The sequence below is a fragment of the Mus pahari genome, chromosome 3 (genome assembly GCF_900095145.1).
Source record: "Mus pahari chromosome 3, PAHARI_EIJ_v1.1, whole genome shotgun sequence".
NCBI lineage: Eukaryota > Metazoa > Chordata > Mammalia > Rodentia > Muridae > Mus > Mus pahari.
Window position 1 is genome coordinate 65,618,186 of NC_034592.1, and position 23,595 is coordinate 65,641,780.

General features: G+C 39.4%; 1 protein-coding gene across 2 annotated transcripts in view; it reads left to right on the forward strand.

Annotated features, from left to right (window-relative positions):
• The window catches only part of Ppp1r1c (protein phosphatase 1 regulatory inhibitor subunit 1C), a 111,052-nt gene that overhangs the window by 45,933 nt on the left and 41,524 nt on the right, over positions 1–23,595 (forward strand). For both annotated transcript variants that reach the window (XM_021194186.1, XM_021194185.2), the window contains exons 3-4: positions 5,590–5,624; positions 9,278–9,338. In XM_021194186.1, coding sequence (XP_021049845.1) covers positions 5,590–5,624; positions 9,278–9,338 — 96 coding nt within the window. The remainder of the gene's footprint in view (positions 1–5,589; positions 5,625–9,277; positions 9,339–23,595) is intronic.

Below are 23,595 nucleotides of genomic sequence, written 5' to 3' on the forward strand. Positions count from 1 at the left end.
CAGGATAGCTAAACTAGAACATCCCAAATCCATTACCACGATGTAAATTTAGACACTCATAATGATTGGGGCTATAAGGGTGTAAGTGTGATAATCTAGATTGATGACTAATTTTTTTCATAAGCTCATGAGATAGACATAATTATAACTATTATACATTTCCTTATATTTTGTGAAAATCTTAAATCATCTACTATAGAATTATAATTTTAATGATATATTTGGTAGGAGTCAATGGTATTAAGTGACTGTTTCACAGAAATGTCAGCAATTTAAATAAAAGCTTTAGATTTTATTTCCACTCAGTCTCTCATTTCAGGAACTCATTTTATCTTTTTTAAGGCTCAGTTTTAAAGGATTGACTCGGGATAGATGATCACACAAATGAATATCAGTGTAACAGGAAGAAAATAGTACTAGAAAAAAATCTGTTTTCTTCCTCCTGCTAGGGTAGGAGTGTTCGTCTCTGTTCTCTCTCACTCTCTGTGTCTCTGTCTCTGTCTCTCTCCCCACCTGTCTCTCTCTGTGTCTCTGTCTTTCTGTCTCTCTGTGCGTCTCTGCCTCTGTCTTTGTTTCTGTCTCTCTGTGTCTCTGTCTTTCTGTCTCTCTGTGCGTCTCTGCCTCTGTCTTTGTTTCTGTCTCTCTGTGTCTCTGTCTCATGGCTCTCTGTCTGTCTCAGCCTGTCTCTGTCTCTGTCTTCCTCTTTCTCTTTCTGTCTCTCTGTCTCTCTGTCTCTGTCTCTGTCTCTGTCTCTGTCTCTCTCTCTCTTTCTCTCTGTCTGTCTCCCACACACAGGAGTGTATGTGTATCCCTATCATTGTAAGTTATGCTTAGATAACACTAAGGGAATGCTGTGTCAAGTGACTGGCACTGTTATCTGCTGGTCCTATTATCAGACACACACACACACACATACACACACACACACACACACACACACACACACACACACACACACGGGTGGTGGTTTTATGAAGTTCAGCTCTATTTTAATGAATTCTGCCTAGCTGGGTTATGATTAGTCATTAGTCTCTCATGCCACCTGATGGTATAATTAATATGGAACCTGGCTACGGTTTAGTGAGGTGACATGCCCCTATTTCCAGCAGGATTTCACATCTTGAGGAAAGGAAATTAAGTAGCCTACAGGGACTGGTGTTTCTATTCCAGTTCCTTAGTAGACATCTACAGCAGCTGTGCTTTGCTGCCTGTCTTGCCCTGGATACGTGTGTAGGAGGTTTGTTTGTTTTATTTTTTGTTTGTTTGTTTGTTTGTTTTTTGGTTTTTGGTTTTTTTCCCAGCGTAAGTAAAAATTGTGCATTCTTGATACAAGGCTGCAAGTCTGGCTTTTGTTTCTTTCACACAGGAAGTCATTCTTTGTACAGATGCTCTGAAAGTTCCAGCTGCTTCTGCCGACTTCTGGATTCCAGAGACACTTGGCCCCGTTCCTCACCTGCTTATTCCTTTGCGCTTTTGTTTGTTTGTCGCTTTTAATGTTTCAGGTCCCTTGGGTTGTTTGACCCCCTCTGACCATGGCTTCATCTTTCCAGTCACTTCTTTTTATGGTTAGCCGGTCACTGCTCTTTCCTTTGAACAGGAAAAGTCTTCAGCACATCATTTTGCAATAGATGCTCAAGTGACCCTGTGTATCTAAATACATCAGGATTCTGCACCTTTTGAGTTTAGCCTAAGAAATAGTATCTCTCCCCACCAGAGCCTTCTATTTATAAAGTAGCTCTGTTCTGCAAGAGATGCCCTGCATAAATCACTCATTTCTTTTTCGTTTTAGTTGGTTCACAAGGCTAATTCTATCAAAGAGTATATTAAATATTACTTTACCATCTTAAATTTTTCATTACATATATGAATATATATATATATAAATTTCATATAAATACACACACACACACATATATATATATATATATATATATATATATATATATATATACTTGTGTACACACACACATACACACACACACACACAACACACACACCTTGATTTTGATTTCTTTCCTGTCTCAAGAAACTCATAGAGAAAAGTCAAAGATCCTTATTTTTCCTGAGTTCCTTTTGAATCACTTAGCATGATTGTTTATGGGCATGGGACTATTGAAAGAGCAGAAAATTAAAAGTAAAAACTCTGTAAATCTTTCTGGAAAAGTGATAATTTTAATATGATTTGTGTGTGCATCTATTTGTTTATGTGTTTCTATATATTTCTCTGTGTGTCTGTGTGTCTGTATATGTGTGTTTTTGTTGGTGTGTGTCTGGGTCTGTATGCATGTCTCTGTGTGTCTCTATGTCTATGTGTGTGGTGTTTGTGTGTGTCTATGTGTGTGTGTAGGTCTGTTCTGGTGTGTGTCTGGGTCTGTACATGTGTCTCTGTATATCTCTATGTCTATGTGTATGTCTGTGTGTCTATTTGTGTATGTCTCTGTGTCTATGTGTGTGTGTGTTTCTCTGTGTCTGTATGTGTATGTGTCTGTGTGTCTAGGATTGAGTCTGTTTCTATGTGTATATCTGTGGCGGTGTGTCTACATGTGTGTCTGCATAAGTGTATGATTACATGCACCAGAAGGGGATATTGGATCTCTTAGATAGAGTTACAGGAATTCTTGAGTCACCAGACATGGGTGCTAGGATATAAACTCTGGTCCTTAGAACAGAACATCACATGCTCTTAACTGCAGAGAGATCTCTAGTCACCAAATTTTGTAGTTTTTAATTATAAATAACCATCTAGAAAGCTTCTTATCAATCACAAATTTATTTTGTTCAAGTGTACCCAAAAGTAATGTTATTTTTTTGGTTACTGAGAAAGTTTGACAATATTTGAATACAAGGATCTCTTGGCATATTTTATTAGAGATCTAGTATTCCTGAAAATTGCCGAAGTTGGCCATGGGGCTCACAATTTGTAGCCTAGAAGAGAACATGTGGTCACTATAAATGTCATTATGATGTTACAGAGGGCTGGCAAGACTTGAATGTGCTTTTATGAGTCTCCTTTGTTGGTGACAACTTCTATGGTAAAAATTATTAGGAACACGGTGTTTGTCTTTATTCTTCTTGTAAATGTGTCCTATGAGCAGACACTGTGAGTTTATATAAGGTGTTAGGAGGACAGAAACGATTATTCTCCCCAATTCAACAGCAACCTAAGAAGGAAAATAAATAAATCATCGGTGAGTTTTAAAATATCTGTAACATGTTTTTAGACATCTTTCCCTCTGTATGAGTCCCTCTGACTTTGAAGCTTACTTAATTTTAATTCTTTACTTTCAAGATGGAGATCTAGGACTGAGTTTTTTTTTTCCATCTTTGCTTCTCCAGCAAAGTGAATTTTGTCATCATAACAACAAAACCAAAGTCTTATTTAATTATACAATGAATATAGTTATTACTGGAAAGATACGCTTTTAATCTGTTTTATGAGTAAAAAAAGGTTTGAAGTGAATAATTAGAGTTCATTTGGATGTTAAAAATGTTAGATTAAATACTAGGCTAAATACCGAAAAGCCCTAGATCATAAGCCCAGTGTTGATTGGTGTGGTCATTTGGCGTTACAAGCCACCACTTTGCTGGCGCTGCTACAGTAGATTACACGTGGTATTTCATGAAAATGTGATAGTAAAAGCTTCTGCACTGATACATTGAAGCTTTCCAGTGTTGTCGTTTTACAAAGAATACATAAATCTACATGGAAACATATGTACTCATGTCTAGAAAGAAACTTGTTTGCTACTTATAGCTAGCTCTGGGTAGCTGCATGGGACATACAGTTCTATCTGTGTCTATATTGAATCTGTAGATTGCCTTTTGTAAGATGACCATTTCTGTGGTATTAATCCTACCAATCCATGAAGGTGGTGAAGCTTTCCATCTTCTGACATTTTCTTCAACATTTTCTTCAATAGCTTCAATGTTTTAATCATACAAGTCTTTCATTTGTTTGGTTATCATTTTCCCAAGATTCTTTATATTATTTGAGTCTATTGCAAAAGGTATGATTTCCCTTATTTCGTTGTCATTTTGTTTGTCATTTGTATATAGGAGGGCTACTGATTTTTCTGGGTTAATGTTGTACTCAACCACTTAAGTTGTTGATATCCTTAGACAAATTCCTCATTCAGCTTTGGACCATCAGAGTACTCACTCTTTTGGTTTGGAGAGTAGCATAAAGAATAGAAAAGGCCAATAGGTCAAGAATCCAAAAGAGAATCGAAATAAAGTGAGGAGGAAAGAAGGATTCTCAACCCCAAACAGACGTCTGTGAAGTGGTAGACATGATCATCCCCGCCCCCCATTTCTCTCTGTGAGAAGGCTCTGAATGTTCTCATAAGAAAGGTTTGGCAGTTGTAGGCTCTGTATAGAGCCCAATGGAAGGAAGGCTGTTGCTCTCTTAGGAGTTACAGAGATTAAGTTGACAGTGAAATCAGGGCTTGCCTGTGACAACTTTGAAGACTCTTGAACAGTAATATCCTAAAGTTGTTGGTAAATGCAGGAAAATAGATTAAAACAGAATGTTCGTGTCTTGACACAGTCACAGCTCTGAGTCAGTTCCCTGGTGTCCTCTCTGGATGCTGAAGGCTGGCAATCTGGGCTGTCAAGTGTAGAGTTTTCCCATGTATTTGCTTGAACTTTTTGGGAGAAGAATCTCTCAGGACACAGCTCACCTGACTCCCAGTCCTTCTCAGGCCTACTTTTCAGTTGTTATGTAAGCATATGGCAATTGGTTAAAATGCTTCTATATATGTTTTTGAAAATATTAACATGCAATTATAAGGAAGACAATTACATTTCCTTTTTCTTTTTTTTCAATCAATAACTTTTTATTAGAAATTTTCTTTATCTACATTTCAAATTTTATCCCCTTTCCTGGTTTCCTCTCCAAAAAACATCCTCCCCCTATCTCTTCCCCCTCCCCCTGCTCACCAACCCACCCACTCCTGCTTCCTGGCTCTGGCATTCCCCCACACTGGGGCATAGAGCCTTCATAGGACAAAGGACCTCTCCTCCCATTGATGTCTGTCTAGACCATCCTCTTCTACATATGCAGCTGGAGCCATGAGTCCTACCATGTGTGCTCTTTGGTTGGTGGTTTAGTCCCTGGGAGCTCTGGGGGTACTGGCTAGTTCATATTGTTGTTCTTCCTATGGGGATGCAAACCCCTTCAGCTCCTTGGGTCCTTTCTCTAGCTCCTTCATTGTGGATCCTATGCTCAGTCCAATGGATATCTGTGATCATCCACTTCTGTATTTGTGAGGCACTGGCAGAGTCTGTCAGAAGACAGCTATATCAGGCTCCTGCCAGCAAGCACTTGTTGGCATCAACAATGGTGTCTAGATTTAGTGACTGTATATAGGATGGATCCCCTGGTGAGTCAGTCTCTAGATGGTCATTTCTTCATTCTCCACTCCACATTTTGTCTCTGTAACTCCTACCATGAGTGTTTTGTTCCCCCATTCTAAGAAGTATCCACACTATGGTCTAACTTCTTGAGTTACATGTGGTTTATGAATTGTATCTTGGGTCTTCCGAGCTGACAATTACATTTCTAATGAATTATATCAACTTCTCTTTCAGAAATTGATGAGAAGAGAGTGACTAACACACAAGAAGTAAGTTCCGCTATGTTTTGTATACATATGTTAAAACACAACTGTGGTAATATCACAGTGTTGTTTTGGTTTTTCCTCCTTATTCTGAGATCAAACCCAGGGTGTCTCACACAGGCACACTCTTCACTGAGCTAAAAGCTCAACTTATCATAGTCTTTGTAATAGAATTCTTTGGCACGAGTCTGTGTGGGTGATAATGTCATAGATAGCATAAATAAATGTCCTAAATAATGCTACAGACAGTACTTAAGTTGCTTTCCCCAAATGGGCAGTAAATAAGTTTGATGAAAATCCCTGCCTCTCCATTGCCTTGCTTCTTGCTGAAACTCCAAGCCTTAAAAAATTTCTAAATTAAAACATTGATTTTAGGTAATATATGTAACTGATAGTTTTAATTTCCTGAGTGATCATATATGAATATGATAAGCAGGTCTAGGCAGCATGGAAATTCAGGAGTAAAGAGATGTCAGGCACATCTTAAAAAGGTCTCTAGCTATTTAGAGCCCAAATCAGCTCTAGTCTTGGTTAGGGTTTCCATTATCACCATGGCAGAAATCAGGGCAGCATCCAGGCAGGCATGGTGCTGGAAGAGCTAAGAGTTCTAGATCTTTGTTCTGAAGGAACACAGGAGAAGACTGACATTCTCAGGCAGCTAGGAGGAAGCTCTCCAAGCCCACACCCACAGTGACACACTTCTTCCAACAAGGCCACACCTACTCCAACAATGCGACATCTCCTTATAGTGCCACTTCCTGGCCCAAGAATATTCAAACCTCCACAGGCCCATAGCTGAAGTCCAGGGAAAATGAGTCCCTCTGGAGCCTTGGTAATGAGAACTTATGGGTTCACCAAATAATGGGTTCAAATGCAATTTCAGTGCCAGTCTGAACCTTGTACAGCTCTTAACGTCTTCATGTCTATATTCAGATAGAATTCAGATAGAAATTAGGAGTCAGGGGAGACTTGGGGACCTGACAGAGTACATAAAATATGAAGAATTATATAAATCCAGTAATGGAGCAAAGAGAGAATGAATGGGCTGTGGGTATAAGCAGTATTCATGATCATGAGCAAAGCATATGACACCCAAAGAAGAAATTCTAGAAATTGTAAAACGCTCAATAATACTTTGCAGAACTTTTAAACAATCTACTGAGAAGGTAAGTGTAAAATGGCTTTGAAAACTAAGCACTTAGGTAAAGTAGGTTTCGTTATGTCTCATCACTGTCCTACTAAGAGACAACATTACATCTCTGTGGAATTAACTTTCTACTTAGAGTGTGTATATGGAAAAAGATACACGAAATCCCAGAGGCAGTGGCTGTTCATCAAGATCAGCCCGACATGACCGAAGCAAGAATGGTGCCTCAGAGTCATCTATCACTCACGCAGTTAGTGTTAACACAGACTGGTACAAAGACTAGTGTGTGAGAGCCTGGGTTTCATCCTCAGTGAAAGGGGAAGACAATCATGATTGCAGCTTGCTCATGTGCTAAGCATGTGACAAGTATCTATTTCAGTTTTCTTACCTTTACTTTTTATACCTTTATTTTACATCAGTAAATAATAAATATTATCTAGATGATGATTTTAAGGACAATTTAGCTTACACAAATGTGCTTCAATTCAAGTTAAAACATCAAAAATAATTTCTACTTTCTTTAAAATTCTACACCTCAGATTCTTTCTTATATGGATGGAAACATAAAACCACCTGTCTTAGCTGGGGTTTCTATTCCTGCACATATATCATGACCAAGAAGCAAGTTGGGGAGGAAAGGGTTTATTCGGTTTACATTTCCATACTGCTGTTAATCACCAAAGGATGCAGGACTGGAACTCAAGCAGGTCAGAAAGCAGGAGCTGATGCAGAGGCCATGCAGGGATGTTCTTTACTTGCTTGCCTCCTCTGGCTTGCTCAGTCCACTCTCTTATAGAACCCAAGACTACTAGCCCAGAGATGGCACCACCCACAAGGGAACCTCCCCCCTTGATCACTAATTGAGAAAATGCCTTACAGCTGGATCTCATGGAGGCATTTTCCCAACTGAAGCTCCTTTCTCTGTGATAACTCCAGCTGTGTCAAGTTGACACAAAGCTAGCCAGTACACCACCCCTCAAATATGTCTTGTAACTATTTATACTTCAGTTTTGCTCAGCAAAGATCACATCGAACACTAGAACTCATTGATTAGGACCCTTTCAGCAATCACATTAAAGTATGATTTCATATATATATATATATATATATATATATATATTTTTTTTTTTTTTTTTTTCCTTTTGACACAAAGTCCCAAATAACCCAGGACAAGGTAATGGTAGTGGCTGGCCTTGAACTTTTGACCCTCCTTCTTCCATCTCTCTAGTAGTAGGATTACAGATATACATCGCTATACTCTGCTTTTTGACATGATGGAGGTCAAATACAAGGCATGCTAGACAACACTATATTTCTATTCTTTCAATAAAAACATTGCTAAAAAAAAGTCAGTTGGACTCAATCTGATCGATGAATGAACTATATAAATAAACGAATAAATTTCCATAATATAGAGATGATTCTATATGATCATAGAATGGTGGCTTTGACCCTAAAGTATGTTTTTATTTTTATTTACTTATATGTACACTGTAGCTGTCTTCAGACACTCCAGAAGAGGGAGTCAGATCTCATTAAGGAGGGTTTGAGCCACCATGTGGTTGCTGGGATTTGAACTCCGCACCTTTGGAAGAGCACTCAGGTGCTCTTACCCGCTGAGCCATCTTACCAGCCCTGTTATTATTTTTAATCATTTTAAAAGTAAAACTTGATCTTGGGTGTTTAGGTGACAATGCTGTGTAGCAGTTAGCTTTTGGACAAATAAAAGAGTACCAAACAAACAAAACAACATCATCATTCTGAATAAAATCAGGGTTTAGATTGAATGTGGCAACTTAAGATTGCATTTATGAATGAAGGACTCAGATTTTTCCTTTGGAACCCTCATTACTTGCAGAGGCAGATAATATAAGTATATATATATATATATATATATATATATATATATATATATACTTTATATTATTATCTCTCTAGATAGAGATAGATAGATAGATACCACTGGCATATTTTTGAAATATACTTTGTATCAGAACTCATGTATTTTTCAATTGAATTAATATCCTTTTATTTCCTTAAACTAATCTGGGGGCAAGCAAGACAGCTCAGTAGGTTAAGGCACTTGCCACCAAGTCTGACACCTCTAGTTTGATCTCTGAGGCCTACAGTGTAGAAGGAAAGAAACAATTGTCCTCTGACCTACACACATGCACCACAAAATGTGTATACCACAAGTATACACGCACAACAAACAAGTAAGTTCAATGAAATCACATATACTGTGAAACTAATGTTAATAATGAAATTTTTAAAAAATTAAAAATCATCATATATGTAAACTTGATGGTGAAACATACCCTTTGGTTTACATAGCTTGGAGGTCTGTGGTATCACCAAACGTGTCCATTACTGATTACAGCTACAGCACTACTTCCAGACAGGTAGACATCACAAAGCCCTTTGAGATACAGTGCAGTTTTGTCTACTTCTCAGGTCTGACAGCAATGAGGTTTTTATGCACGTCTAATGCTTTCGATTTCCTTGTCCGCAGTCGCAGAACGCATCCCCTAAGCAGAGGAAGCAGAGTGTGTACACAGCACCGGCCATGAAAGGTACTGCTAGGTACCATTTCGGGGTGGCATGAGTAACGGGTGTCGGGACTGGTGGGCTGTTTGTCTGCTGATCATATACGCGTGTCTCTGCTTTGCTTCCAGCTAAGGATGGAGGTTAGGAAGAGTTTATTTATGAAGCTTTATTTCATCATGGAATAAATAGGTACTTGAAGAACTGGTGACTTGGAGAGTCTCACAACCTTAGAATGGGGAAAAAAAAATTCGGGATAGCATTTGAAATGTAAATAAAGAAAATAATAATAATAATAATAATTAAAAAAAAATCAATTTTCAAAGTAACGACAATGATTTTTTTCTTTTTACCTTTGTTTATTTTTCTCCTTTGAAAGAATTTCCACCAAATCTCTAATTGTTCTTGTTGATTGGTATGTGATTATTAGTTTTTTCCCTTAAGGTAAGCAAAGCAGAAGTGTTTGGTCCCCGTGGAAATGTAATGTTAAGAATCGCCTCGCTGCCTCATGTCAGGAGCAGATCTACTGAACCCAATCGAGCACCAATTTGCTGTACTCCTAACGGCTGCCCAGATCACATCAGAGAATGCTGGCTCAGAGGCTGGCGTCTTCCCAGAACTTCTCCTCAAAATTAGAACTGCCAAGTAACGTTTAAGTGTATCAGTATTTCGACAAGTACTAGTTCCAAGAAAGGCTTCTTTTCTTTTTCACACAAAAATGTTCCTGACACAAGGCAGTGACTGTTCAGGCCAGTATCTCCCTTCCAGTTTGGCTCCCTGGTTGCTGGCTCAAGGCTCATCCCCTGCCCTCCAGCTCTGATTCAGTGTGGAAGAAGCTGGTGGGGAAGCTTAGAGGTCCAACCCGGGGCTTAGAGCTTCCACTGTTTACACTCTTTTCGGGGAGATGGGATATAAATGGACCCACAGCTACTTTCGGTAAACTTCTGTCCCGTGCAGTTACAAAAGGCTGTGCCTGTTTGGAGAAAGAAGGATAAATAATGCATCCATCTGTGTTGTAGTTTATCCCAAGGCAATTATTGAATTCCTAGGTACCACTGTCTGAAGATCAGTATAGGGTTTTCAAGATGGTTCTTCATTGTGAGTGCTTTTTATTTTTCAAGACATATCAGTTTTGGCATGAATGGACAACAATGAAGATATATGTGCAGTTGCTCAATTATTTCCTCTGTTCTATTTTGGGTTAGCTTAAGCTAAAAAAAGTAGTACTGTCCCCATGTCCTCAGAGAATAACTATATTATTTTGAAAGGAAAATCTTAAACTCAAAGGCCTAAGGGGACATGGTGTCCATTATTTTTAGCTCACAAATATCCCAAGAATGTGGGACTCTAGCATTCAGAGAAACTGGTTATATTGAAGCATTTGTAGTATAACTTTATACTGTAGAGTCCAGAGATTGTTCTTCTACAACTGCTGTAATGAGTTAAAGCCTTAAGGAAGTGCAGCCATTCCTTCAAGGAGGCACTGGGTATTGATACAAATCAGCTAGTGAGGATCTATGTGAGTTTTCAGCTTATGATAAAAGAAAAAGCCAAAATGGTATAATTTTCTCAGTCCATCTGTTCCTAAGAGCTGGAAATGTGTGTGTGTGTGTGTGTGTGTGTGTGTGTGTGTGTGTGTGTGTGTGTGTGNTGTGTGTGTGTGTGTGTGTGTGTGTGTGTGTGTGTGTGTGTGTGTGTGTGTGAAAACCAATGTAATCAATGGTAACCTATGGTCTATTGTGAGCACAATGAGGAGATTTAATCATAGTCAAGATTGCTGAACAAAGGGAGTGTGCTTGAGATGCTAAACACATTAACACAGATGCCCCCAAATGAAAGCTCTTCAGACTGCTGCTCCATGTTGCAACAGGTGAGAGTAGGATGGCTTACTGGGTGTGAAAAGCACCAGCTGAGGAGATCAACATGAGTGAAGAAAAAAGTGTGCTCTGAGGAAAAGTAAACACTGGCTTCAAGCAGGAGCCAGTGACAGACTGGCTAGAAAAAAACAAGAAAGAGGCAAGGCAGAAAGGGGTGCTGAACTTCACCCTACTCCTGCCTCCATTAACCTACAGAATCATTTACATTTTTTCCTTTTGAAATTACCATAGTATAGACAGTATTCTTTTTTTTTTTTTTTAAAGATTTATTTATTTATTATATGTAAGTACACTGTAGCTATCTTGAGACACTCCAGAAGAGGGCGTCAGGTCTTGTTAAGGATGGTTATGAGCCACCATGTGGTTCCTGGGATTTGAACTCCGGACCTTCGGAAGAGCAGTATTCTTAAGAAAGGGAAATGGCCTGTTTAGGTCAGGGGAGGATTTCCCAGGAAGATGCAAAGGGGAAGACAGGAAGCAGAGCCTAGAATGTCATTGTTGGTGTTGGTGACCCCCCTCAAGATCTCCAGTTTGCAACTATTAAATTTCTTCACTTGGATGCTATCAGCCTTTGCAAACTTAATATGTCCTGAACCAAACCTATAAAGGTCTTTTTTGGTTTTCTCCATCTTGGTAAATTGTCTCTAGCTGTTCAGATAAAAAAATACTGCAGAATCCTAATTGGTCTAAAGGGGTTAAGAAAAACAAAAAAAGTTGGGTAGGTTAGGAAGCGGAGTTGGGTCTGGAGCGTTGGAGGAGTGGGGAGGAATATGGCCAGTGCTCCATTGTGCTGTGTGAAGTCACCTAGCTCCATTCTGGGCAGTCTAACTATTAGGAGGGCCTTCTGCTGAGGCCCCTTCAAGTATGTATTTATGACCCTGTTGTTACTGTATTTCTGTACCTTGCACTTACACCAAAATTCAGTATTAGACACCTAAATATTTCAAGACTTCTCTCAGGTCATAACCCATCCTGATGGCAAACATAGCTGCCATTTAATTTCTTTTCACACACTCTTGATTTCCTAAGAATCTCCATTGCATCTAAATACATCTTTTAAAATCATCCTAATATTTCGTGTGGAGATAGACCAGAAGACGAAGAGGCAGCTATGTCTGACATTTCCTTCATGCCCTCATGGAGCCAGGCTGTTAGACTAGCATATCATAGTTTGTCTCCTAAATCTATCTGTCATTTTGGTTTCAATGGTCTCCGTGGTGAGCCATGCACAGAGAAAATGAATTTAAGTTCATATTCTTAATCCAAGTCCATTACAAATCTATCAAACAGAACAAACTGCAGACAGAGAGAGCGCCCCGGAGCATGTGTCTATCTCTGGTTCACATTCATTTTGACTGCCACAATTTAACAATTATCTACCAGACACAACAGGCTTTTATCCCTTCAAACCAGAAGTCCTCAGTCACTCTTCTCTGTCAGGTTGCTGTGCTTTAGATATCCTGTGCTTACCACACTTTTTATAACTATAGGGATCAATCATAATTTTAAGATGTATATTGTTCTGAAAAAGTGACAGAAGTTGACATTTTCATCGAAAAGGTCTCTTTCCCTTCACCCTGCTGTCTAGTGCTTTATGATCAGATAAGTAGGAAGTTCTAAAAATTATCATCAAATGGACCGTTGATGACTGGAGATCCCTGTGCACTTTCCTGGTGTTTGTTTATGCTCTGCTCAGTCTGTAATTTACAGAACAGCCAATTATTGTTGGATTGCTTGAATCTAGTTTTCAGAAAAGAAAAGTGAATTTGAATCCGGGCACAGGAAATGGCTGACTCATTTCCAAGTGTGTGTGTGTGTGTGTGTGTGTGTGTGTGTGTGTGTGTGGTCTTCTATTGGAATTTAAATGTATTCTACTGCAAAGAGAGTGCTATTGATTTAAGTGGAAACTTGAACATTAAACAGAGTAGAAGATAGAAAATTCACTTAGTGAGACAGAGCTCATTATTATATTTCTATTCTAAATGTAAGTAAGTTATATGTTACATTTACTTCAGAGAAAAACCATTTTCTTCTCATTCTTTCTAAATTCTTGTAAAAGATAATTTTAATGGCTTCAGTGTTCTATGGTTGTTCTTCTCAGCTGATATATCATGTAGATCTTCAGGTGTATAAGGCACTATAGCCTCTAAGGTTGTATTTTTAGTTCCCTCAAAAATAGCTGCAATCGTAAATATTTAATCTTCATTTAGCGTCATCTCACAAATGGAGCCATAAATGAAAGTTAAAAACAAACAAACAAACAAACAAACTCAGTGTAGGAATTGAATGACCTAGTAGGAAGGCTGAAATAGTTTTGGTGGAGGCAAAAATATGGCAATGTGTACGGAGTATTACTCAAGGACAATCCATCGTCTCTTCAGGTGACGTTGCTTGTCATACTGATTTCAGAGAAGCCAGCATAGAAGCACATGGATTCTGAATGATAACCATCAGGATTCATAGCTGAGCATCTATACTTCTGAGCTGTGCAACCTTCAGAAAATCAGGGTCAATCTTTTTTGCCTTCTCTTGTTGATGAAATAGAGATGATCTGCCATGAATTGTTAGGGAAACTGAAGCAAAATGAGAATTGATAATACCTAAAATAGGCACATCATACACGGGTTCCTTTTTAGGAGTTATTTGGGCCCTTGATGGAGAGTGAAGTGCAGCCATATGCATTTCTGTCGAAGTCTTCAGAGTTCAGCAGGGAGGTGATAGGGAAAGCGCAGCCATGGAAGGAAGGAGAAAGGATGAACACCCCCCCAGCAAGAAGGAAGTCAGCTGTAAGGGTACCAAGTCTGACACAGTGTGCACTCACACCTTCGCAAGTGACTATGTTTTTCAGCTATAGCCAAGTTTAGAAAGTTGGTTTTTTGTTGTTGTTGTTTTGTTTTTTGACATTCTGGTTCCCTTTCCAAACAATCTGGTTGTATCTTCACTTGACCCAGTGAAGTGGCTCTGCACAAATGCCATGTCCACCTTTCCCAGGTAAACCAGCAGGACCATCAGATGTCGTAGTAGTATTTAAGTTTCCAGAAAGTGAGGTGTAAGTGAGGTGTTGATTATGATGAATCTGCATTGCAGACACAAAGATCACAGCAAATATGTCTTGGCAGGTTGCTGAAATATATATATAATAAATATATATTACATATTATATATAATATATAAATATATATCAGCATTATATATATATATAAATCCAACAGGCAATGAAGGCAGATTAGCAATTAGCAATGATTATGTTGTAGCTGTGACTCAGGAGGTTCTCAGAAGGAATCAGACAGCACCACACTCCTCTGCCCACACTCCTCTGCCTTTACTAAGTCCTATACAGTCACTGAAGGCACAGAAAGAGGGGCAGGGCATTTGAGCTCCTTACTAGGCCTTCTGCACCCAACTGTCTCTTTAAAACATTTCTGACTCTCTGCAGCTTTTCTGTAGGTACTTGTCACATCTGCTGTTCTAAATCTTGGTCATCCCCACCCCCCTATGCTGGTTTAGTTTATTTACTATTCAGGGTGGGGTTCGCATGTTCAACTCAAGATTTCTAGGTAGCAAGGCACATTCTAAATATACACAAATCTTGCTCCTTTAAAAAAAAAAAAAACAAAAAAAAAACTGTGCTTCTATTTCTAGACCCACTTCCTTCAGTTCTCTTTAATTACTTCCTCTGAGTCTGAAGTTTATCTTCCCTCATATCTTTTAAAAATGGTGGGTGGAGTCAGGCTGGGAACTAAGAATGTACCCTTCTCAGAAGTCAAGTGGATGCTCTCCCCGCCCCCACACACATACACTTTATTCTTTCTAAGATCAACAGAGAGAGAAAACGGAGCAAAGGAAAGGCAAACGAACACAGACTTCTCTTGTTAGGTAGCACTGCCTTGGGATCTCATGTTCAAGGATCACGAGAAGAATTAAGCCTCGAGATTGCAACATGGATCAGTAATTTAATCAACATCATGACGCCACTTAAAGATTTGAGAAATCAATATATTACCACTTAATTGTCCTTATGTTTTTTTACCTGTGTTTAAATTAGTCTCCTTATATTTACAGGCCTTTTAAAGAAATAACATTCAATTTTTAAAAATGATTTGCTGTCTCAGAGGCGTGTGTGTGTGTAGTGGGGAGATGAATTTCTATTTTTGGTTTGGGTGGCTAAATCAAAACCAGTGTGTTCAGATCTTTCTCAGATACACAAATGGTTTGTATTTCATTGGGTAACTCCTTGTGCCACATTTTAAAAATCACATCTGAGACTCTGTTTTGAGCTCTGCAGTCAAGTGCTATGGATAGGAAGGTGAGAAAGATAAATCCCAATCACACAGAAGGCTGTGTGCAGAAGCAAGCCACAGTTAAACTGTGTACAGCATGACAAGTCCTTAGTAGCAATTTAAGCAAACTTCCGGGGGTAGGGCGGTGACGGGGACTGATTCGAGTATGACCCAGTGAGCAGGAAGTAAGGCCACTATGGAGTCCCAGACTCTCAGTCATATTTACAAATGCCTTGAAAGTTGGCCATTGAAAATTGGAGCCCATTGCTGTTCCTGGAAACATGGGAAGCATTTACAGTTACACAGTCTCAGGCACAGTTAAATCCTGAGTGACTTGTCATTGAATCAAAAGACCAAGTCTTGGCTCTGGTGTTTCAAAGTATTGGTTGTGGTCACGCATCTCGATACATGTGTATAACTAACAGAAGAGCAGTAGCTGAAAGAGTTGAGAATTGATGGATGGAGTCATCTTTGTGACTGCCCAGCTGTTCTTGATATTAGGAAATGTGTAAGTCGTTTCCACTCACAGGCTGATATAGACCTCACCTTTTTGCAAACTGGGAAATCTTTATGCATTAGAATCCTGTAGGAAAGTTCCGGTTCATATCTGCCTTTCTTCCTAACACTACTTTTCTGCTAGAGCCATTTCCAGCTCAAGTCACACACTAAAAACATAAATTATATATTGTAGAACAGTTGTAGAGTCACAGAAAAACTGGGCAGCAAGCAAGTATTATTTCCAGGCACTGTATACCTGTTATCTCTGCAGTCTATGCTTTATGCATAACATTTCTTGTTATACTCTGTAAACCAGTTTAGATGTTTGCTTTGTACTCATCTTGAGTCATTTAATGTTTTTGGTTCTGTTCCTGAAAGTTATTCAGCAACTAGGTTACATACAGACCTTATTATGTGCAATTATTATCTCTCTGTGTTTTTCTTGACTGTGACTTGACAGGTCCTCAGGCTTGTCTTGGTCAGATGACCTTGAAACTTCTGAAAATATTGGTTGACTATTATTCTAGGTTAACTCTGTATTTGGGCTTCCCTGGGGATCTTCTCATTATTACACTGAGGTAATGGGTGATGGGAAGAAACCTCATAGAGATAAAGAAATGTTGTCATTACCTGATGTCAAGGACACATAGTATCAGCGTAGCTCAACACCTGGCTGAGTCTGGGCTCTTAGGATTCAGTTTTCCCCATTTTCAAATTCATCCTGATTGCACCAAGGAATAGCCAAATATCCTTATAATTTAATGGGATTTTAAAATTCATTTAAATTTTATGTGTATGAGTACATGCATTCAGTACCCTCAGAAGCCAGAAGAGGACACTGGACCTCTGGAACTGGAGTTCCAAGTGTTAAAGTACTGCCATGTGGGTTCTGGGAACGGAACCTTGCTCCTCTGAGCCATCTCTCTAACCCTCTTAATGGGAATCTTTTTTCATAAGATCTTTTCATTCTGGTTTCTGCGAATTACTTAGTTTCTTTTAAAGGATAATCTTTGTGTTTAGATTAAAACATAAATTTAATTTTAAAATGTAATTGTAATATAAATCTTCTTGTGATAACAATATTCTCCTCAAACTACGTTTCCAGCTAACCTTGTCTCTCCCCCAGGGCACGTCCTCATCAACTCCCTAGTCTGCTGACCACTCAAATCTCAGTCTTGTTTCAATTCCTCCAGTTATTTCAGAGTAAGGCCCTGGAGTAGATTTTGGTGGGCCCCCTACCTGACTAGCCTCCTCAACTGCAACTATTTTGCTTCCTTTCCCTTTCTTCTTCCCACCCCCACTGCAGCAATGCAGAGCTTCACTTGATTCTTTGGAAATATATATGACTATTGCTTGACTGTTGTGTCTCCGGGCGTTGTCCATAGCCTCATGCTGTAGAAGATTCTCCCCCTTGGTCTGATTATAAGTCCATTGAACTATACCTGTTTAAGATGGTGAGGAGTTCCACAGAGGCCCTTGTATGGTTTCTGTAATTCCCATGAACTAGATGGAGTCTCTTCAGGACAGGAAAAATGTCAGGTGTGTTCTCTTTCATTCTCCATTTGTATTGCAACTGCTTGTGATAAATGCTGAATCAGTGGGTTAATAATCCAGATTTTAAAATTATAATAACAGCTTAATTTTGCTCACATTGAAAAAACTATCATTCTTTTTGCATGTGTTTTATTCATTGACTCAATTACTACCGCATGCTGCAGGCATTTATAAAATGACTACTGTCTGCCAGGTCACAGATTATACGCTGGAGCTGAGATGTGCCAAACGTCATCTCTGTCAACAGAGAAAATGTCAGATGAGAAAGTGAGCCATGTGGAAGCTAATTATTGGCTGCCTGAGACATATTTGGATAGCAGCAATTGAAGGCGGAGGAGGAAGTAGCCACCTCTGCCCACAACGTCCAGGAGAGGCTTCACAGGAGAAAGAGACCTCTGTGCCAGAGGTGGGGCGAGCAAGCTCTTAGAAGAGAGGAGTGGAGGGTGGGTACCATGTGGGTGATTTGTCAGAACTGGACAGGCAGACTGTGAAAGGCCATCTGTGTTCCGAACACTGAGCTGCTGAGGGTCTCCTGAGGCCTCTTCTCAGGTCTGGGCTGTGTTCAGAGACAGCGGCACGTTCTATTAACAACTGTTTACTTAGGATAGAAGATAATGGGTTTTGCTGTAGCATTTTAAACTTGTATACTTTGCTCACATTCCCTGCTGTGGCTCCTTACAATCTCTGTGCCTGCTCTTCCCCAATCCATTCCTTTCTGCCCTTGTGACGATAGCTAGATGATGTGTAGGTAGGTAGACAGATTCCGTATGGAAGAGAAGCTTGTCACATTTGTCAGCCTCCTTCCATATCCTTGTCTTGTTCCTTCCTCCCATTCCCTTTAGGCCCTGGCTCCATCCTCCAGCCACATAGCTCCATCTGTGCTTTTATGTTACACACACACAAACACACACACACACACACACACACACACACCATACACACCCCACACCCTATATAGATTCCAAACATGAGAGAAATAACACACTTTTAGATAACATAGGTTCTGTCTTCACCATCATCATCATCATCATCATCATCATCATCATCATCATCATTTCTGAGACAAGGTCTCTTACTAAAGCTGAAGCTCATTGAGTTGGCTAGGCTGGCTGGTTAATGAGCTGCAGAGATCTTCCTGTCTACCCTTCCCTGGTGCTGAGGTTACAAGAGTACAGAGCTGTCCCTGGGCATTTTATATGTGTGCTGAATTTAGGATCACATGTTTGTATCCCTTGATAGGCTAAGCCATCTCCCCAGCTCTTGATCTGACTTTTAAATTTGTTGTGTTATATAGTCTTGAAAATATGGGGCTTTTGCAAAAGGGACATATATATTATATACACTGTTGCTTTTTCCATGAGACTACTTTTGATGATTATATTTGCCTCAGCTCATCTGCCTGTCCTCAATACTGTTGTTTGGGGAAAGATGGCTAACTACTAGAGCCAACCTGGGTCCTATTTCCTAAATAATAGCTGTGACTTGTGAGAAGTTTAACTACTCATCATGTTATCTTTCAAATAAATTAATGGAAATCCAACTCAAAGTCTGTTATGATATAAAAGCTTCATAATAATGAGGGATTGGTTCTTAGTGGGGCAAGTTAGGATAGGATTACATTCCTTGCAAATATGTGCTGCTCTATAAAACCTGTCTAAACATGTTCCCTCTTAAAACCTTAATATTCTCGTCTGAACTTCAAAATACAGGCTGATCTGGAAGATAATTTTATGGCCAGGGATGTAAGTTCCTTTCTAGCAGATCCTCTTGACTAGAACGTACAGAGAGCTTTGAGAGCGTGGGGTGACTGCTGTCCTTTTCTTTCTGAGATGTAAACCTGTTTCTCAGCCCTCATTCAGTTCTTGAAAGATTACATCTTTACATCCCAAATATGGCAAGACTGACCACGCCATTTGTTGTGACGGGAACAGGAAATGACATCAGTGGGCATCAATATTGCTGTCAATCAAGACAAACCACTCTGTTACACTTGAATGCTGCATAGTCCTGTGTGAACGACCAGTGGAAAGCAAGATGCTTCAAATTGTGAGGAAAGTATGCAATTGTGATTCTTCCACTAAGAAATAAAATAGCAAGCACTACAATGTCCAAAGGTTACAGTTGCGGGGGGGGGGGAATAGTAGGTCACAATGCGTGCGCATGCGCACATGTGCACACGCACGCAACACACACACAAAATGTAATTGTAAGAATCAAACTTACAATCTGGATTCTACACTGATCCCCATGTTCTCTAATTAGCAGTTGGGGCTGCACTGTACGAGTTTGCCCTTGGCAGGTAAACCAAGCCTGCCTGTGTCCTCTTGCCCCAGTTTGGACGCACACCGCTCTGGAGTGGCATCGTTCCTCCTCATTGCAAAATCAAGCTTCAATGGTTTCATGGACTTTCAACAAAATATTCCACTGAGATAACAACTCTAAGACAATTAGGCTTTCAATGTAGCAAGAGCCAGAATGTACAGAGGTCTTTGAGAGCGTGAAATGGTTGTTGTCATTTTCTTTCTGGGAGTAAAGCTCTCTTAGCCCTCATGTACAATTCTTGAAAGGTTATTGGTTCTCCCGGACCCTGGCAGTTTAGGGGCCAAAGAACAGGACGTGAGCAGGGTAGCTGTGGGAGCCAGGGTCCGATGAGGAAATCTGGCCAGACTTACTGAAACATCCACAATATTTACTATTTACTATATTTTTAAAAACAAGATATTTGAAGTTTCTTTCTCCCTTTCTTTTCTTTTTTTTCTTTTGCAGATTTTTAAATGCAATGTGTTGTCCAACTTCTTATAAAAGACAGTTCTTGCATTCGTTTTATTAAATGAGATTTTTATTTTATTTGTGTGTTTGTACATGTGTGTGTGCATGTGTATGTGCAGGTGGTGTGTGTGTGTGTGTGTGTGTGTGTGTGTGTGTGTGTGTGTAAGCTTCCCCTCATAAATACTGGGAACTAAACTTTGGTCCCCTAGAAAAGCCAGACACACTTTGAACTTCTCAGTCATCTGCCAGCCCCTCCTTGAGTTCTGCCTTTCCTGAAGGTTCACAACCCTCTCTTGATCTTCCACAGCAAACACTGGGTTAAGATGTGAAACGAAAGCAAAAGCCACCTACAGTGCTACTCATAGACTGGTATTCTAAACAGGTTGGGGACATTAGGAACAGGGTAAAACCTCACCAAATCTTCCTGCATTTTTCTTCATATGCTCCACACAGAAGTTTCCCTTAAACGCTTTGAAATTTAAAGGAAAGAATGGGTACATCAAGGTCCTTACAAAGAAGTCCATCTGGTTTAAAATCTCAGGGGATTAGCCTTGAAGCCAAGGATGGCTTTTCATTGAGAGTGGGGGGATCTTCAGCCAAGTTAAAGCACTATAGTTGTTTATTGCCACACACAACCATGTTGCAATGTTTTCTTATGAGCTAAGCTAGAACATAATATAACAATCATAACTATTCCATTTCATCACATTTGGGGGAAGTATATCACCCAGCTTTAAATTCTTGTTACCCATTGGGCCAGAGAAACACCACAGTCTGGACACCCTGCTTCAAATATGCAAGAGGTTTTCCTTTGAGGCTCATTTAGTGACAAATTCTGGGTTCTGTCTCAGTTTCTAGCAGTTCTTAGAAAAATAAACATATTTTATGTCTTGAACATTACAAAAGGATAGTGGTTACATTTTATTAAAATCAGGTTTTTGAATAGACCAAAAAAAAAAAAATACCCAGCTACAATGTTTTGTAATTTAATTTAAAATGTACTTCATTTTTAGATGAATTTGGGTTTCTAATTTATACTATTTATTATATTGCTATTTGTCTTGCAAAGTCTACCTTTGTGGGAATTGGTGTGAATCTTTGGAGAAAGTTCCCAATATCTCCAAAGTTTCTAGGAATTATGGATTTTGATTTAGAATAAAACAGAATAAGAGGTACCTTCGCCTTCTATCTGTTTACTTCATATTCCCCCCTCTCTCTCCTTTGTGCCTCTCTCCCATCTTTCCCCTGTTCCTTTCTTCTTGACTGCTTTACATCCTACCAAGCCTGGCTTGGCTGTGGAGCAAGGTTGCATTTGCTACCCTCCTGTCATGGCTTCCCTAGTGCTGGGGTTTCAGGCACATGCCACCACTCACAGCTTTGAATTTTTTCTCAAAATCATAATAGTACCTATTAATGCCTTTGATGTTATTGAACACACAATATGTAAACATCACGGCAAGGAATTGGAAGGAAGGGATCTTGGATCTGTAGTTTCCAACATGGATTTTCTTTCAGGCTTTGAGTCCTGATGTTTAATGAGGTCACCTCACATCTTCTAGTCCTAACACTATTCCCCTAGGTAATTGCCCCTCTACACAATAAATTAATTAGCACTTGTGAAATATTTCTTTCAAAATATTTCTCTATTGATCTTTCACAATTCTGTGTGCCTGTAGCATCTTGCTTATGATATTTTCTTCAATGTTCCATTTCCTCCCCTGCTATTAGGTAACTTGGGTCTTTAAAAACACACCTGTAAATACTAACATGAAGATATATGGGAGAGAGATTCATTTGGCAAATGTTCTTAGCCTATTTGGAAAAGTGGATATCTATAGATCCCTTTGTACCAATGATATTCATTCTAAAAATTGTGAAAACAACAACAACAACAAAAAAAAACACTTTTCTCTTGGATTTTCTTATAAGGTGGCAGACAAAGGGTCCTTTAGTTATGATTTAATTAATCTTCCATAATTACTTGCTATATTAGTTATTTTTTTTCATTGTTAGGAGCAAATACCTTGCAAAAACAACTTAGTTGTTTACAGTTTTGAGGGTACAATGCACTTCAGCAAGCAAGGTCTGGTAGCTGGACTGGTTCTGTCCATGATAGCAGGAACTGGCTGCAGATGGTCTTATTGCTGTGGCAGACACACAGGAAGGAAGGAGGGAAGGAAGGAAGGAAGGAAGGAAGGAAGGAAGGAAGGAAGGAAGGAAGGAAGGAAGGAAGGAAGGACGGACGGACATACTGAACCAAAACCAGAACTGAGTTACAACCTCCAAGCCCACCCCTAGTGTCTGACAGCCAGGTCTCACGAGCCAAAGGTTCTGCCACCTTCCAAAGTTACCAATACCAGCTGGGAATCAAGTGTGTAAATGTGTAAACCTGTTGGGGGCGCTTCAGATTCAAGCCCTAACATGTGAACTTTGTCTCCTAGACGTAATATAAAGTTAAGAAAAAATCTTCTAAGTTGAAGCCAGAAATGAAACCTATGTGTGCAGGAACTAAGATTCTCTTTCATGGCTGCAGCAGCAGCAGCAGCAGCAACAACAACAACAACAACAACAACCAACCACAGTCAGGCAATGTTTCAAGGTTCAGATAGTTTAGACATTGTTACATTATACCACTGTGCGTGAGCGTGTGTGTGTGTGTGTGTGTGTGTGTGTGTGTGTGTGTGTGTGTGTGTATACCTATGAACTTAAGAACGAATTTCTCCATCAGGTCGCTGTGTACCTTGCTTTCTTATCGGCTTGGGGCTTATGGAACTAGAGCAGATAGCTAAGGATTCTGTCTCTTCCTCCTCAACACTGGGATTACCGGTGTGCACGCCACTCCTGGATATTTTTGTGTGTCTTTCAGAATCAAATTCAGATCCTTACATTTGTGAGGCAATCATTTTAGTGGTTGATCGCTCTTTGCAGCCCCAGGCTGCCTGCTTTAGAGTATCATAACGTTTCCAGTTCTTAGGTGACTTTTAAAAATGACGATACATGTTTTCAGACCTCAAAGCTGACAGGGAGAAAGCTCTAAAAGTTTTCATTTTAATGTGCATCAGCTTGAATTATCGACAGATTGAATTTAGTTTTAGAAATATTCCAAAAGGAAATATTGCAGAGCCTTGTTGTCAACTCCAAAACTGTACTTTCATTTTTCTAGGATGACGTAATTGTTGAATCTTTAGAGGTCTTTGCTTTTTATATACACATTCCTAGTTTATAGACAGGTATTTTAATCCTTTCTGATCCCTGAGATTATGAGATTATATATATATATATATATATATATATATATATATATATAT